This window comes from Dendrobates tinctorius, unplaced genomic scaffold, assembly GCF_039654945.1.
Source record: "Dendrobates tinctorius isolate UK_male_01 unplaced genomic scaffold, ASM3965494v1 ptg000028l, whole genome shotgun sequence".
Taxonomy (NCBI): Eukaryota; Metazoa; Chordata; class Amphibia; order Anura; family Dendrobatidae; genus Dendrobates; species Dendrobates tinctorius.
Window position 1 is genome coordinate 68,551,812 of NW_027361696.1, and position 12,943 is coordinate 68,564,754.

At 42.2% G+C, this 12,943-nt stretch overlaps 1 protein-coding gene across 1 annotated transcript in view; it reads left to right on the plus strand.

Moving 5' to 3' along the window:
• Positions 1–11,290, plus strand: part of LOC141085514 (protein kinase C and casein kinase substrate in neurons protein 1-like) — a 54,979-nt gene extending 43,689 nt beyond the window's left edge. The window contains exons 3-10 of the mRNA XM_073570929.1: positions 1,288–1,444; positions 1,875–2,110; positions 2,454–2,609; positions 3,344–3,519; positions 4,278–4,398; positions 5,609–5,703; positions 6,991–7,085; positions 10,009–11,290. Coding sequence (XP_073427030.1) covers positions 1,288–1,444; positions 1,875–2,110; positions 2,454–2,609; positions 3,344–3,519; positions 4,278–4,398; positions 5,609–5,703; positions 6,991–7,085; positions 10,009–10,124 — 1,152 coding nt within the window. The 3' untranslated portion in view covers positions 10,125–11,290. The remainder of the gene's footprint in view (positions 1–1,287; positions 1,445–1,874; positions 2,111–2,453; positions 2,610–3,343; positions 3,520–4,277; positions 4,399–5,608; positions 5,704–6,990; positions 7,086–10,008) is intronic.
• The last annotated feature ends 1,653 nt before the right edge of the window (positions 11,291–12,943 follow it).

Consider the following 12,943-nt stretch of genomic DNA (forward strand, 5'->3'; position numbering starts at 1 on the left):
CGCTAGGCTTCAAAAAAGCTATGTCAGTACTCAGGAATATTCTGAAGACAGAGCAACCGGCAAAAGGAGATTCAGCTCACCCCAGCAGGGAATGGCAGAATCCAGAAAGGCTAGGAAAACAAAAACAAAACACAAATGCTAACAGGAAACGCAGAAAACTTAGCTTTAGAGGAGCAGGAATCAGACTGGTGTCCAAGAAGTCCACAGAGAAATCACCCGCAGGGAAGAAGGGCGTCGGCAGCCTTATATCCAGTCCGTGACTCCACTCAGCCAGTCATCCTCATTAGGCTCAGGTGCCTGATAATCAGGCTCATTACCTTCCTTTACCAGAATAGGGAGTTCACCAGACCTCAGTGACGAAGGGGAGAATGAACTCACAACAAAACTGGGTGTATACCACAGAACGTCTTTGTGGGCTTTGCATTTTCTCCTCTGACTGTAACCAATCAAAACATGGCCACACCCACAGAGAAGTTCTGTGGTATACACCCAGATTATCGAAAGGATTATTTCAAGGGGCATAACTTAGGAACGGAAGGGCGCAGAAGAGAAAGAACAACTGTTCCAGAATCAGTGAATCTGAACCAATTGGAAGAGCTACTTAGTTTAAATTTTTATAAAAATCCCCTTTAAATGCCCGTTATAATCAAAGCATATTAAAGTAAAATCAGCCAGGAAAATCTCACTTCTCCTTAAAAGGGGTTTTCCAGTTTCCGATTTATTCATCCTTCATGGTTCAGTGCTGAGTCTCGGTGTCTGTTACTGTTGGCAGGCAATTGGTGAGCTCAATGACTCTCAGCGGCTTGTGCCATCCACTAGGACAGACTCGTTAGGCTCACTGATTGGCTGCAGTGTTGTCAGCACTGCAGAGAATGATAGACAGCGGGAGCTGTAGCCGAGACGCATTGCTGGACCAGGAAAGGGTGAAGGAGGCTCATTCTGGTTTTTTTAAACAAACTGCAACCGGGAACCCAGGCTTTTCCTAAAACCGGAAAATACCTTTAAGGCTTTGGGCTACTTTGGTCAAGAGTTCTGCAAATTGCCTGTGACTACTGATCCTGTCGTGACAAGTACGCCAATGATAAGGTGATATGATTCACCACTATGAACTATGTAACAAGCCATAGACTTGCAGGATAGCCACCCATTATTCATGGCAGGCCCACCAGCCAATAAACCAGATGACTGAGCCAGGTCCATCAGCATTTTTTCATTTCCCAGACTATAGTAAATTATTATCAGTGATAATTACAAAATTTAAAGATTTAATGATACTTTGTCTCATAGCCAAATAATTACAGCAGCAGCGTAAAGCGGATGGATGAAGGATACCGGCTGTGCGATGATATTGTAGCCTGTTTCCAAGACAGAGCCAAGATAGAGAAGCAGTATTCACTACAGATGGAAGAATGGGTCCGTAGATGGAAACCAATAGTGGACGCCAGTGAGTATTAGAAATAGAGCAGCCAATTAATTTAAGTCTATTATTCTGTGCATCAGATGTAATGAGTGAGAACTTATGGTATCGATGACTGTGTAAAACAAAAAAGTCCTATCAACACAATAGACTTTTTTTCTTCATTTATTCCCCTTCCCATTTAGTGATGACCGTGCTGATTCAGACTTCACAGCACAGCTGAAAAGCAAGATTTAAAAAGCAGTGTCATGCTCTAGGGCTCCCTCTAGTGGCCAATGTGAAAACTAATATTGTAGGTATTTTTTAGTACCGTAATTGCGATAAGAGGTTAATTTGTCTCCAAAAATAGGGACGATTTACAAATGAGCAAACTAAGAAGTTTACAAACTAAGAATGTACGCAAAACAATAATCAGATTCCGAAGTTTGCATTTAGAATTTTAGTAATTACACCATAGGTCCCATGTACGGCTCCCTCTTACGTGCCTGGCAGTCCTTCATGACAGCGACTGAGCGGCTCAGCGAACTGCACGTGCAAATCCAGAAGACCCTAATGACAGACGACACAGAGAAAATCCGAAACTGGCAAAAGGAGACGTATCACCGCAAAATCTTCGGTGGATTCAAGGAATCATGCGAAATAGAAAACGGCTTCCACAAAGCCCAAAAACCCTGGGCCAAAAAATTAAAAAAGGTAAATGACTAATTGTAAAGTACTGATATTATACATGGTAGGAGAAAAAAATCTGTGTCACTACACAATTTTTACAATCTTCATGTCTGGACTGGTCCTGAGATTCTTCCAGTGGAACCAGCTTGGGTTTAATAACCGAGCCCCTGTGAAAAATTATGGGTCCAGTGGGTGGAAGAAGAGACCAATATGTAACAGTAGCCAGAAATTTTATGTCCTAATTAAAGGAGGGTATAATTGAAAGTTGGTCCCACGTGGAACTTTAATAGAACTTTTTTGAGATGATGACTTGTTCCCGAAAGTTATTTCTGAACATATTGTCTTGGCCAAACTTTTTATTTTGCAGCTTGAGAAAACAAAATCATCCTATCACAAAGCCTGCAAGAAGGAACATTTAGCGAGTGTCCGAGAGAACAACGGAAAGATTAATCCAGAATTGTCTCTAGAGAAACAAAAGAAACTTACAGAAGATCACGAGAAATGTAAACAGGATAAAGAAAAGGTAAGGAGGAACCAAGACGTAGCGCTACACGTTGTTGCAAATGTTTCCCAATGTAAATGTAGCAAAAAGGGTCTCGGGATGAGGCAGATGTATGGGTGCAATAATCTGGGGGGTTTGGGGCAGATCAGGGAGGGGGTTAAAGGGCTATCCTAATGTGGCCCTTGTTCTGCCCCCCTTACATGTGGTGTTCACGATCATTCGTAACGTCCGCGTGTTCCGTTTTCGGAACAGTAAAACGGAAGAAGTGATCCCCTGCATCCGCTATGAAACAGAAGCAGAGGGATCCTGCTGATTAATATGGGGTCCATCTGGGTTCCATGTATTAGAATGGAAGAAAAAACTTTTTTTTTCCCTGTTCTAAAAAAACAAACACCAAAAGGACCCCATAAAAATCAAGGGGACCCCTCTGCTTCTTTTTGAGGCAGCGGATCACTTATTCTGTTTTTATGTTCCTAAAATGAGCCCAATTTTGCAATCACAGGTGTTGTGTGGGTGATGGCCAACACAAGAGAAGACGTGAGAAAAAGTCCTTGTTTGCTGCACAGTCGACTTTCTATACATGCATGCATAGACTTGTTTCGAAAGGGTTGAACCATCGATGGTAGCACTTTTCAGATCAGAGTGGCTTCAGGTCACCTCAGGGGCGACTTTTGTTGCCAGAAGCCTTGGTCTTTCAGGTATTTTTTCTCAAGTATGGTGGTGTTTGAATGACCTAAACATTTTCTCAATTTCAGGTAAAACAAAGATATGAAAAATCCTTACAAGAACTCAATAAATATAATCCCAAATACATGGAAGAAATGGAAACCGTGTTCGACCAAAGCCAGCAACAAGAGCAGAAGAAAATTGTCTTCTTCAAACAGGCTCTTCACTCCATACACAAGCATCTGGACATCACTAATAACGAGAGGTAAGAGGTCAAAAAGATTCTTGTGGCTCATTCAGTCAATGGGTTTGTTCAACATCCCTGGTGGTCTAGATAATATAGGGGTAATACCAAAATCCCTGGTGGTCTAGATCAGATAGTGATTAATGAGAACATCCCTGGTTATCTAGATAATTTAGGGTTAATACCAAAATCCATGGTGGTCTACATCGGATAGAGATTAATGCCAACATCTCTAGTGGTTTCAATCAGATAGTGGTTAATGTCAACATCCCTGGTGGTCTAGTTCAGATAAGCATTAATGCCAATTTCCCTGGTGGTCTAAATCAGGTATTGATTAATGCCAACATCAACTGTGGTCTACATTGGATGGGGTAAAAGCCAACATCCCTGATGGTCTACACTGGATAAGGGATAAAGCCAGCATCCCTGGTGGTCTACATTGGATGGGGTAAAAGCCAACATCCCTGATGGTCTACACTGGATAAGGGATAAAGCCAGCATCCCTGGTGGTCTACATTGGATGGGGTGAAAGCAGATTTCCCTGGTGGTCTACATTGGATAGAGGTTAAAGCCAGCATCCCTGGTGGTCTACATTGGATGGGGTGAAAGCTGACATCCCTGGTGGTCTACAATGGATAGAGGTTAAAGCCAGCATCCCTGGTGGTCTACATTGGATAGAGGGGTTAAAGCCATCTGAAAGATCCGGACTTGACATTATAAGTGAGCTCTTTTGTACAGGTGGAGACTGCACTGATGATTTTGCTTTTCTGCATATCTAGTATTATGATGGTATATGGCGATTTGAACCAGGCTATAACAGCGGTCAGCGACCAGGATGATTTAAAGTGGTGGAGGAATAAACATGGCCCCGGGATGTTAATGAACTGGCCCCAGCTGGAGGTATGGTATCATTTATTACTTGTACTTGTTAAAGTGTAAAAAAAAATATAAATAAAACTTTTAAAAGGAAATAGTCTAGATAAAGAAACAAAACCAGACCACATGTTACAGAGTCGAAGGAGGGAAGCGGATTGATCCAAAAATGTATTTCTTTTAACTTCACCATTTCACCATTTTTTCAGGACGTAAAATTAATGTTTTCATAGAAAAAAGAACTAATATATATATATATATATATATATATATATATATATATATATATATATATATATATATATATATATATATATATATATATATATTAGAGCTGAAAATTGCTGTTCACAAACGATCTCCATCAACCCACACTGAGCTCGAGCTGTTTGCCAGGGAAGAATGGGCAAGAATTTCAGTCTCTCGATGTACAAAACTCATAGAGACATACCCCAAGCGACTTGCAGCTGTAATCGCAGCAAAAGGTGGCGCAACAAAGTATTACGTTAAAGGGGCCGAATAATATTGCACGCCCCACTTTTCAGTTTTTGAATTTCCACAAAAACTTAAAATAACCAATAAATTTCGTTCAACTTCACAATTGTGTCCCACTTGTTGTTGATTCTTCACCAAAATTTACATTTGGTATCTTTATGTTTGAAGCATGATATGTGGGAAAAAGTTGAAAAGTTCCAGGGAGCCGAATACTTTCGCAAGGCACTGTATCTTAGAAGAAGGGGGAGTAACAAAACGAAAGAGCAAAAGTGAAAATTAGCCAGACCAGGAAGGAGTTATACTTTAACAGTATGTTCACATACTGCGTTTTTGCTGCAGATTTTTTTTTTTGTGTTGGCAGGACAAATACTGCTTAATTTATACATGTTTTTGACACATTTTTCATGTGTTTTTGCAAAGTTTTGCAAAAAAGCTGAAAAAATTGAAACACAATTGACGCAGGAGCTCAAAATACGCAATAAAATAAAAAGTAGAAAAAAATTTGTAAGATCTCACTTATTTTGCTGGTACTGTAAAACGCAGCCTTTTTTCCCCGCACTAAAAAATGCGCAGCTAAAAGGCTGCAATAACGCCATGTGCGAACACACCCTTAAAGGGACCATTGGTGCACGTTGTTACCACTTTCCCGTTATGAGAAAACGGACAGTAACTGACGTTTCGTCAATGTCTGACGCATTCGTTAGCAGAACGTATTGATTTCAGCCTCCTTATTCCTCTGTAGGAGTGGAGTCCGGACGTCGAGCAACAGATAGTAAGAAAGAAGAAAGTGAAAGAGGAAAAAGTGAAGTTGTACAGTGTGACGCCCACGGAAAGCAGGTGAGGGTATACAGGTTATATAAAATACATCCAGAAATATCACACCACTCACAAAGTCAGAAAAATACACTTTGTGAAGAGGTATTCCCGGCTGTAGTGTAAAAAAGTAACAACAACTGTGCATTTGTTACCCTCCCCTGGTCCAGCACTGAGTCTCCTCTACTGCTCCTGCTGTCTGCTATTGTGCAGCACTGACGTCACGCTGCAGGCAATCGGTGATCTACTAGAGTTGATGGTGAAAGCTTACATGACATCGGTGCTGCAGACAATAACAGAAACCAGGAACAGTGGCGGAGATTCAGCTACTATTAAATCTTTTCAGGCTGCATGATAAATATAGAGAGAAGTAAGGAAGCAACTTAGTGCCAGATTTCAGTGCAGACGTCGTAATACCCAATTGCCCCTGTGGAGGCGCTGCAGGTAGCCACTCAAGGTGCTCCACCGCATCCAGTTGCCATCACACCATAAAGGATCCCCACAAAACCAAAAGCGAGTAGTAATCTAAAAACATTCATCTTCCATGTGGTCTCGGGCAGCAAACAGCACAAAGTAAGTGTGTTTGTAGAGGGGTGATCCTTTTTCCAGTTTTCTGCTAATTTAAAATTCTATTTTTACAAACCTAGTAATGAAATACCACTTTTTATTCTTCAAGAATAAAAGTGCTACATAAAAAAGTATTATGGAGAACCCTTTTAATTCTTGAATGACTTCCCATAGCCAATGGATAGCTCTGATATTACACATGCAGAAAAATTGGAGCTTAATCATCTAAAGAAAAAAACAAATTTAATGACAATGATGAAAAGGTCTCATTTTTCCAACATTTACTAAGTGGTACTACAATATTTGTGTCCTTTAAAAAGAACCTGTCACCAGGGCAAAAACGATCAGTTTTGGCTCTTATTTTATTCCCGCTGCTCCCCTGAGTATCCTACTTTTGTATTTTTACAAATCTGGCATGCGGTTCCAGAGATATGGGCCTTTTTATTTAGTTCTGATTTTTATAGTCTTTACTCGGGGGTGTGGCTGACCAGGTAATTATGCAGAGCAGCCTAAAGACACACCCGTGAGGATTGTTTGAGCCACGCCCCCTGGTAAAGACCATAAGAAATGGCACGAAGTTAAAAGGCCTGTATGTCTTAAACCATATGGAGGATTTAAAAAAAAAACAACAAAATGGAATATTCAGGGGAACTGCGGGAATAAAATAAGATTAAAAAACTGGTCTCTTGATCTGGCGACAGGTCCTCTTTATTTAAAATAAATGTTTTATTTTCTGGTTTGTAGTATGAATAAGGCACCAGTAAATGTCCCCGGAGTACGGGTACGAGCCGTCTATGATTATTCAGGACAGGAGTCTGATGAGCTCAGTTTTAAAGCGGGTAAGGACCTTAGTAACACAAACTCTGTCTGTGCTGTAATAATTTAATACAGGTATATCTCCCTATTTGTGAGCTTTCCCAGGTTTAATATATTGAGGCCCCTCACGGAGCAAGCGTTTGGTAATCAACAGTGAATGTGGGCAAACAGCGCAGCTCCGTTCACTGCATAGTGGCCATACTGAGGTACTGCAGCTTACCGCCTATTGAACTAAATGGGAGCTCACCTGTAGTACCAGGAAATGGCCACTACAGAGTGACCGAAGCTGTGCTGCCCAGCATCATTCACCGTTTACATCCGTCCGCCTTCTCTGACAACAGATAGGTCATAAATATGAAGAGCCTGGAAAACCCCCTGTAAGCCACTCCTGTTCCCCTTAGCTGCCCAGGAACACTCACGAAACCTCCCAAAACATCCAGCTTAGTGCACGCATGCCGACGTATTTGGTGTTCATGCTGCCCGCCCTAGGCACTCTAAGTCATGACGCCCCCCTACAGATTAAAAGCCCCCTTACACACCAGACTAATGTCGCCACACTCGCCGGTGTCACCGGTACAGCTGACAGTCTAAGGCGCCTGCAGACTGGCTGGCGTCTCTCCTCTCCCGAGAGCGACACCTGTATAGAAATACACTCGGGTCAGGAGAGCCGCCGGCCGGTCCGAGCACTGCGTCGTCCGTGTTATATGGAGTCTGACCAACTTCCTGCACTGAGAAAATCTGCAGCATCAAGAACTCATCCCAAAGCCTAATCTGCATGTTTTCAGCTGCAGTCTTCGTGTCTTTTTGGTTTCTCATGTTTTAAATAAAATGACTGTTTTGGTAAGATGTCACTGGTCGTCCTGCGCCGGTCACATGCACTTTTATTGCTTTGTGGAAAAACAAAAGCATTTTTTCTGTGGATTTTCCTCATTTTATTCAAGTCTACGGATACATTCTGCAAATAAAACCAATATTTACCGCAAGAGAAAGTGACTTATCGCAGATTTCAGAATCTTACCTCATTTACATTTCGGCAAAGTAAAAAAAAGCCCAGTCTATAAATCCCATTCACCAAGTGCTCACCAGGGGAACTTACCTCATATGTAATATGGCAGATGACTGTCGGGGGGGAGGTAAGGGTCTGACATGTCTACTATTGGACTGCTGACCCTATTATAGGATAAGAGACAAGTCACCACCAGAGATGTCTGACCACGGCTCCATCATAGAGAGCAGAAGAGCGCGGTGTATGGGAGACTTGGGCAAGACGCCTCGTGGATAAATCATCCTCTGTCTTCCAGGTTAGGGGGAGGACGCTGCCCGAATGATAACTCTTCATCCTCATATATCTCACCTCCCGTCCCTCACTCTGTCCCTGTGAGGCTCAAGAGGACCTAGGAGAATTTACACATAGGAGAATTTGGTAATCTTGACCTCTATTGCAGGCAATGAACCCAGAACAGAATATCCATGTCCATAGAGATACACTAGATATATAATAATGTATTTCTATGGTCCCTGTATACTGAGGTGAATAAAAAATTTTTTTTGTTTTTGTTCCTCTAAAAGTAGTAAAAATAATAATGAGCAATTATTAACATGTCACTTTTTTCTCTAAGTAACCCCGGTATTTGAACTTGCAATCCTATTATAGGTTGAAACTTAAACTACTTAGCCACGAGCTCTGGTGAGGTCACTGGGAGAACATAGTTTTCTTGATCAGAGTTTGTATCACTAATACAGAAAAGCTTTTGATTCTGCGCTAACAAAATGCAAGTGTTTTTCTTTTTTTTTTCAGAAGAAGCCTATAGAGAAACAGTGCACTGATACCACAGAGCTCAGCAGCGGTTTTAGATGCATAGAGGGTGGAGATTTCATGGAATCACATCCACTTTACTTGGAAATTTAGGTCCTGTTCACATTTAGCGTAAATGCTGTGTATTTTCTGCAACTTTTTTTTGCACAAAAATTCTGCTGTTTAATTGTTCAAGGACACGGCTGAACTGTGCGGCTTTAGTGCTTTTTTTTTTCTCTATTGTCTTCTATGTCGAAGAATCAAAGCTTTTCTGGACTATAAAAAACACATTAAAAACGCGGCTTCACATCTGCACCAAAAAGGCATCAAATAAGGAGAAGATTGTTATTGTGTAGTTATTATTGTAGCTTCTGCTGAATGTCCCTCATTTCCAGCACCCCTCTGACAACTCCTCCTGCCAAGGGAGAAAGAAATGGTACATGGATTGAGGGGGGGGGGGGGGGGGGCAAAATTTAGCCAGAGAGCTCCTGGTTCCTCTTTTTATTCTTCAAAAGTTTGGAGGTATGCAGCGTACACCCCCATATGCATCATGCTCCTCCCATTTAGCTTGCACCCATGTACACCCACATATAGCCTGCAACCCCATGTGTACCCCTCACCCCCACATATACCCTGCACCAGCAAATGTACCCTGTGCCTCACGCACAACACAGCTTGCGATTCCATGATGTACCCCTGTTCCCTTATTACGTATAGTGGACATGGGATTCATAACAATTTCTGATCGTGGGCACCTACCCTGAATATGGGTGAAGCCATGCTTCAGATTACAGGTGAAAACATTTTTATTTTTCCTTTTTTTAAATCTTCCTTCATAGCAATGTTACCCTCCCCCCCCACCGCCGCCTTCAGATGCCTAATGGCAAATACAGACCTGCTGAGCTTCATCTCCTTCACCAATTTTCTAAGTAAATCTAGTTCTAAAGGTGCTATTGACATGAAATTCTCACCATATGTCAGTAACACCCCATCCAATCCATACAAGGAAAAAAAATCACCATAGATGTCAAAGAAAAAGGACATGCAATGGATGGCAATGCCATTTTGGCCTTGGTCACAGCGTTAGTCATCCAGAAGCAGCGCGACACTTAACGGCACAAAACGTTACTAATTCTTCCTGTTATAACCAGGTGACGAACTCACAAAGATCGAAGAAGAGGACGAGCAAGGCTGGTGTAAAGGGGTGACCGATCGTGGCCAGGTGGGCCTCTACCCGGCCAACTATGTCGAAGTCATCACCGGGTAGAGAAAAGTTACCGAAGAGCATCAGGCGTTCGGGATTTGGTGTACGACATCGGCTCTACAGGGACTGTACTTCTTGTCTTTAACGATCCTTATGCCGGGCTGGAGGGGCATGAAAGTTTTTGGATTGTTACAGATTAAAGGACACGAGTTCTGATAGTTAAAAGATACGGACCTCTTCCTCATCATTGGTATTTACTTTTTGCGATTAAGTTTCATTAAAAACTTTCTTGCTCCGTTTGTCTTTTACAGGCTTTTATTTGTCTCCCTGGCTGCAGAATGAGTTAACTGTGGATCCAAAAAGTGAGCTGGTTCTAACTTTGGAAGCTGTAATTTTTTTATGAACTAAGTGCAGATTTATGACTAGGTATGAGCAGACCTATGGAAGTTTGGGTTCAAGTATCCAACCCCAAAGTTTATTCCAAAGTTCAGTTTGGGTACCAGAACTTGAATGTCATTCAAAACAATGGGGTCCTGAACTTTTGATCTGGAAAATTCTCCCTCTCCCCATTTAAACAGACGTCAGGGAGAAGTCTGTGTGCGGGATTTAGCACCGGACCCTGAAAGTTTCAGTTCGCTCATCTCTATTTATGATCACAGACTGCATCAAAGTTTGAACTAAAAAAAAAAACACACAAAACTAAAAAAAAAGTTACAAACTCCCTTTCAGAATGAGCTCACTTATACCTTCTAAGTTAATTCATTGCACATCCAGCAATGTTTACAGGGAAACAAAAGGCCTTTAAAAGTAAAACTGTGCAACATTTTTAATGAAACCCAATTGCAAAAAATAATTTGGAGTTGCAAATACATCCATTTAAGAAAAAGAAATATTGCCCTGGTGTCCATACCCTTTAGTTTTCTTCAAAATACCCTTGCCTTACCACTACCTGGGTATCATTAGTGCCTGTCTGCTATTTGCTCGCCTATTTTTTCTATACCCCACACACACAAAAAAGCAACTCCTCACCCTGAACTTTAAGACTGCACCCAACTCTCAGGAAATGTCCTCCTGGCTTGGACCACCTTCATACCCGGCGTGACTCCGATCCTATGGATGCTGCAGTACAATGTGTGTGCGTGGCGTGTGCCTTTAAAAGTGCCGGCCTTGGAATGTTGTTTTTTTTTAAAGAGATATTACAGCAATAAACAAATTCTAATGAAAAGCAATATGTCTACCTTTTCTTCCAAGAGCCTTTTTCAGGACGAGTTGTAGTTTTGTATGACACCACTCAACTTCACTATATAATAGAAAACGGGAGGAAAAAAAATTGTGGGGTCAAATGGTGAAGAAAAAAAAAATTGCAATTCCGCCGTAGTTTTTTTTTTCATCTTTAGAATGTGTGGTAAAAATTACCGTGTGCCGTTATTCTGCAGGTCTGATATTTTTCACTGGTTTTAAAAAAAGAAAAAAAAAAAAAAAAAGGGATTTTTGTGTACTCACTGTAAAATCCTTTTCTCCGAGACGCTCATTGGGGGACACAGACCATGGGAGGCCGACACTAAGTTGAGACAAAACAGAGTTAGCTCCTCCTCCGTAGTATACACCCTCTTGCTGGCTCTAAGTGAACCAGTTTGGTGCAAAAGCAGTAGGAGATCATTAATATATCAGAGTACGATCATTAACATATCAGAGTATAATCCATTGAATTAAAGACAAGAAGCAGAAGCCATTAGGCTAACAGTGTGGGTGCTGTGTCCCCCAATGAACGTCTAAGAGAAAAGGATTTTTACGGTGAGTACACAAAAATCCCCATTTCTTCTTCGCCTTACTGGGGGACACAGACCATGGGACGTCCCAAAGCAGTCCATGGGTGGGCAACAATATAACGGATAAAACCCTGTGTAGTGACCGAGTAAAGATGCACTAACGCCTGTTGCAGAAAAATCTGCCGAGGACCACATGTGCGGTAGTCTGAGTATGACTAGTGCTTCAAGGATGTGTACAGGCTGAACCAAATTACAGCCTTGCAGCCCTGCAGACTTGTTCTGTTCTCATGTGAAGCCAAATGGCCCAGAGGGCGGACATCGACCAAGTAGATTAGAATATGCCCTAATCCCTACTGAGATGGGCACGCTTCTAAAGTAGCATAACTTCTGAATAGCCGAACAAATTTCTCTGGCTATTGTGACCCTGAAGTGGCTTACAGGAAAGTGCCGTCCTCAGGACATATGTCCTGAGAGCAGCAACTGCATGCAGGGCGCGCGTAGCTTTATCCTCCCTTAGTATCATTGTCGGGCCAAAAGAGGGCAAGACAAAGTCATCGTTAAAATGGAAGGGCCAAACAACGTTGTACAAAAGGGGGCGGAAGCGATCTGAGGACAATCATGTCCAGGTGGAAAAGCAGAAAGAAAAAACAAATGAGCTTGACAGGACATGGCTTTCAGCTCCGAGCGTCGCCTGATAAATGACACTGTGACAAGAAGGGCAACTTCCCAAGACAGAACAGCTTGAGAGACATCATGGAACGGCTCAAGAGGCTTCTCTTAAAGCGTACTCAGCACCGAATTAATGTCCCATGCCTCTAACGGACTTTTGTAGGGGAGTAGCCCTGAGAAGTCCTGTGAATTAAAGTCCTGACTTACGTCTTGGAAGCAATCCTGCGCTGGAATAGAGACAGAGAGCCAAGATCTGGCCTTTGAGGGAAGGGAGCGCTACAAACCTGATCCCAAGTCAGTCTGGAGAAAACTCTCAAAAGGAATGGAGCGGTGAAGACGCGAAGAGGATGACCGCGGTCCCTACACGAAGCGAAAGAAGGTATTCAGGAGAGGTGATAGATGCGACCTGACGTCGGCCTTTGGGTGCCAATCATGGTGGAAACC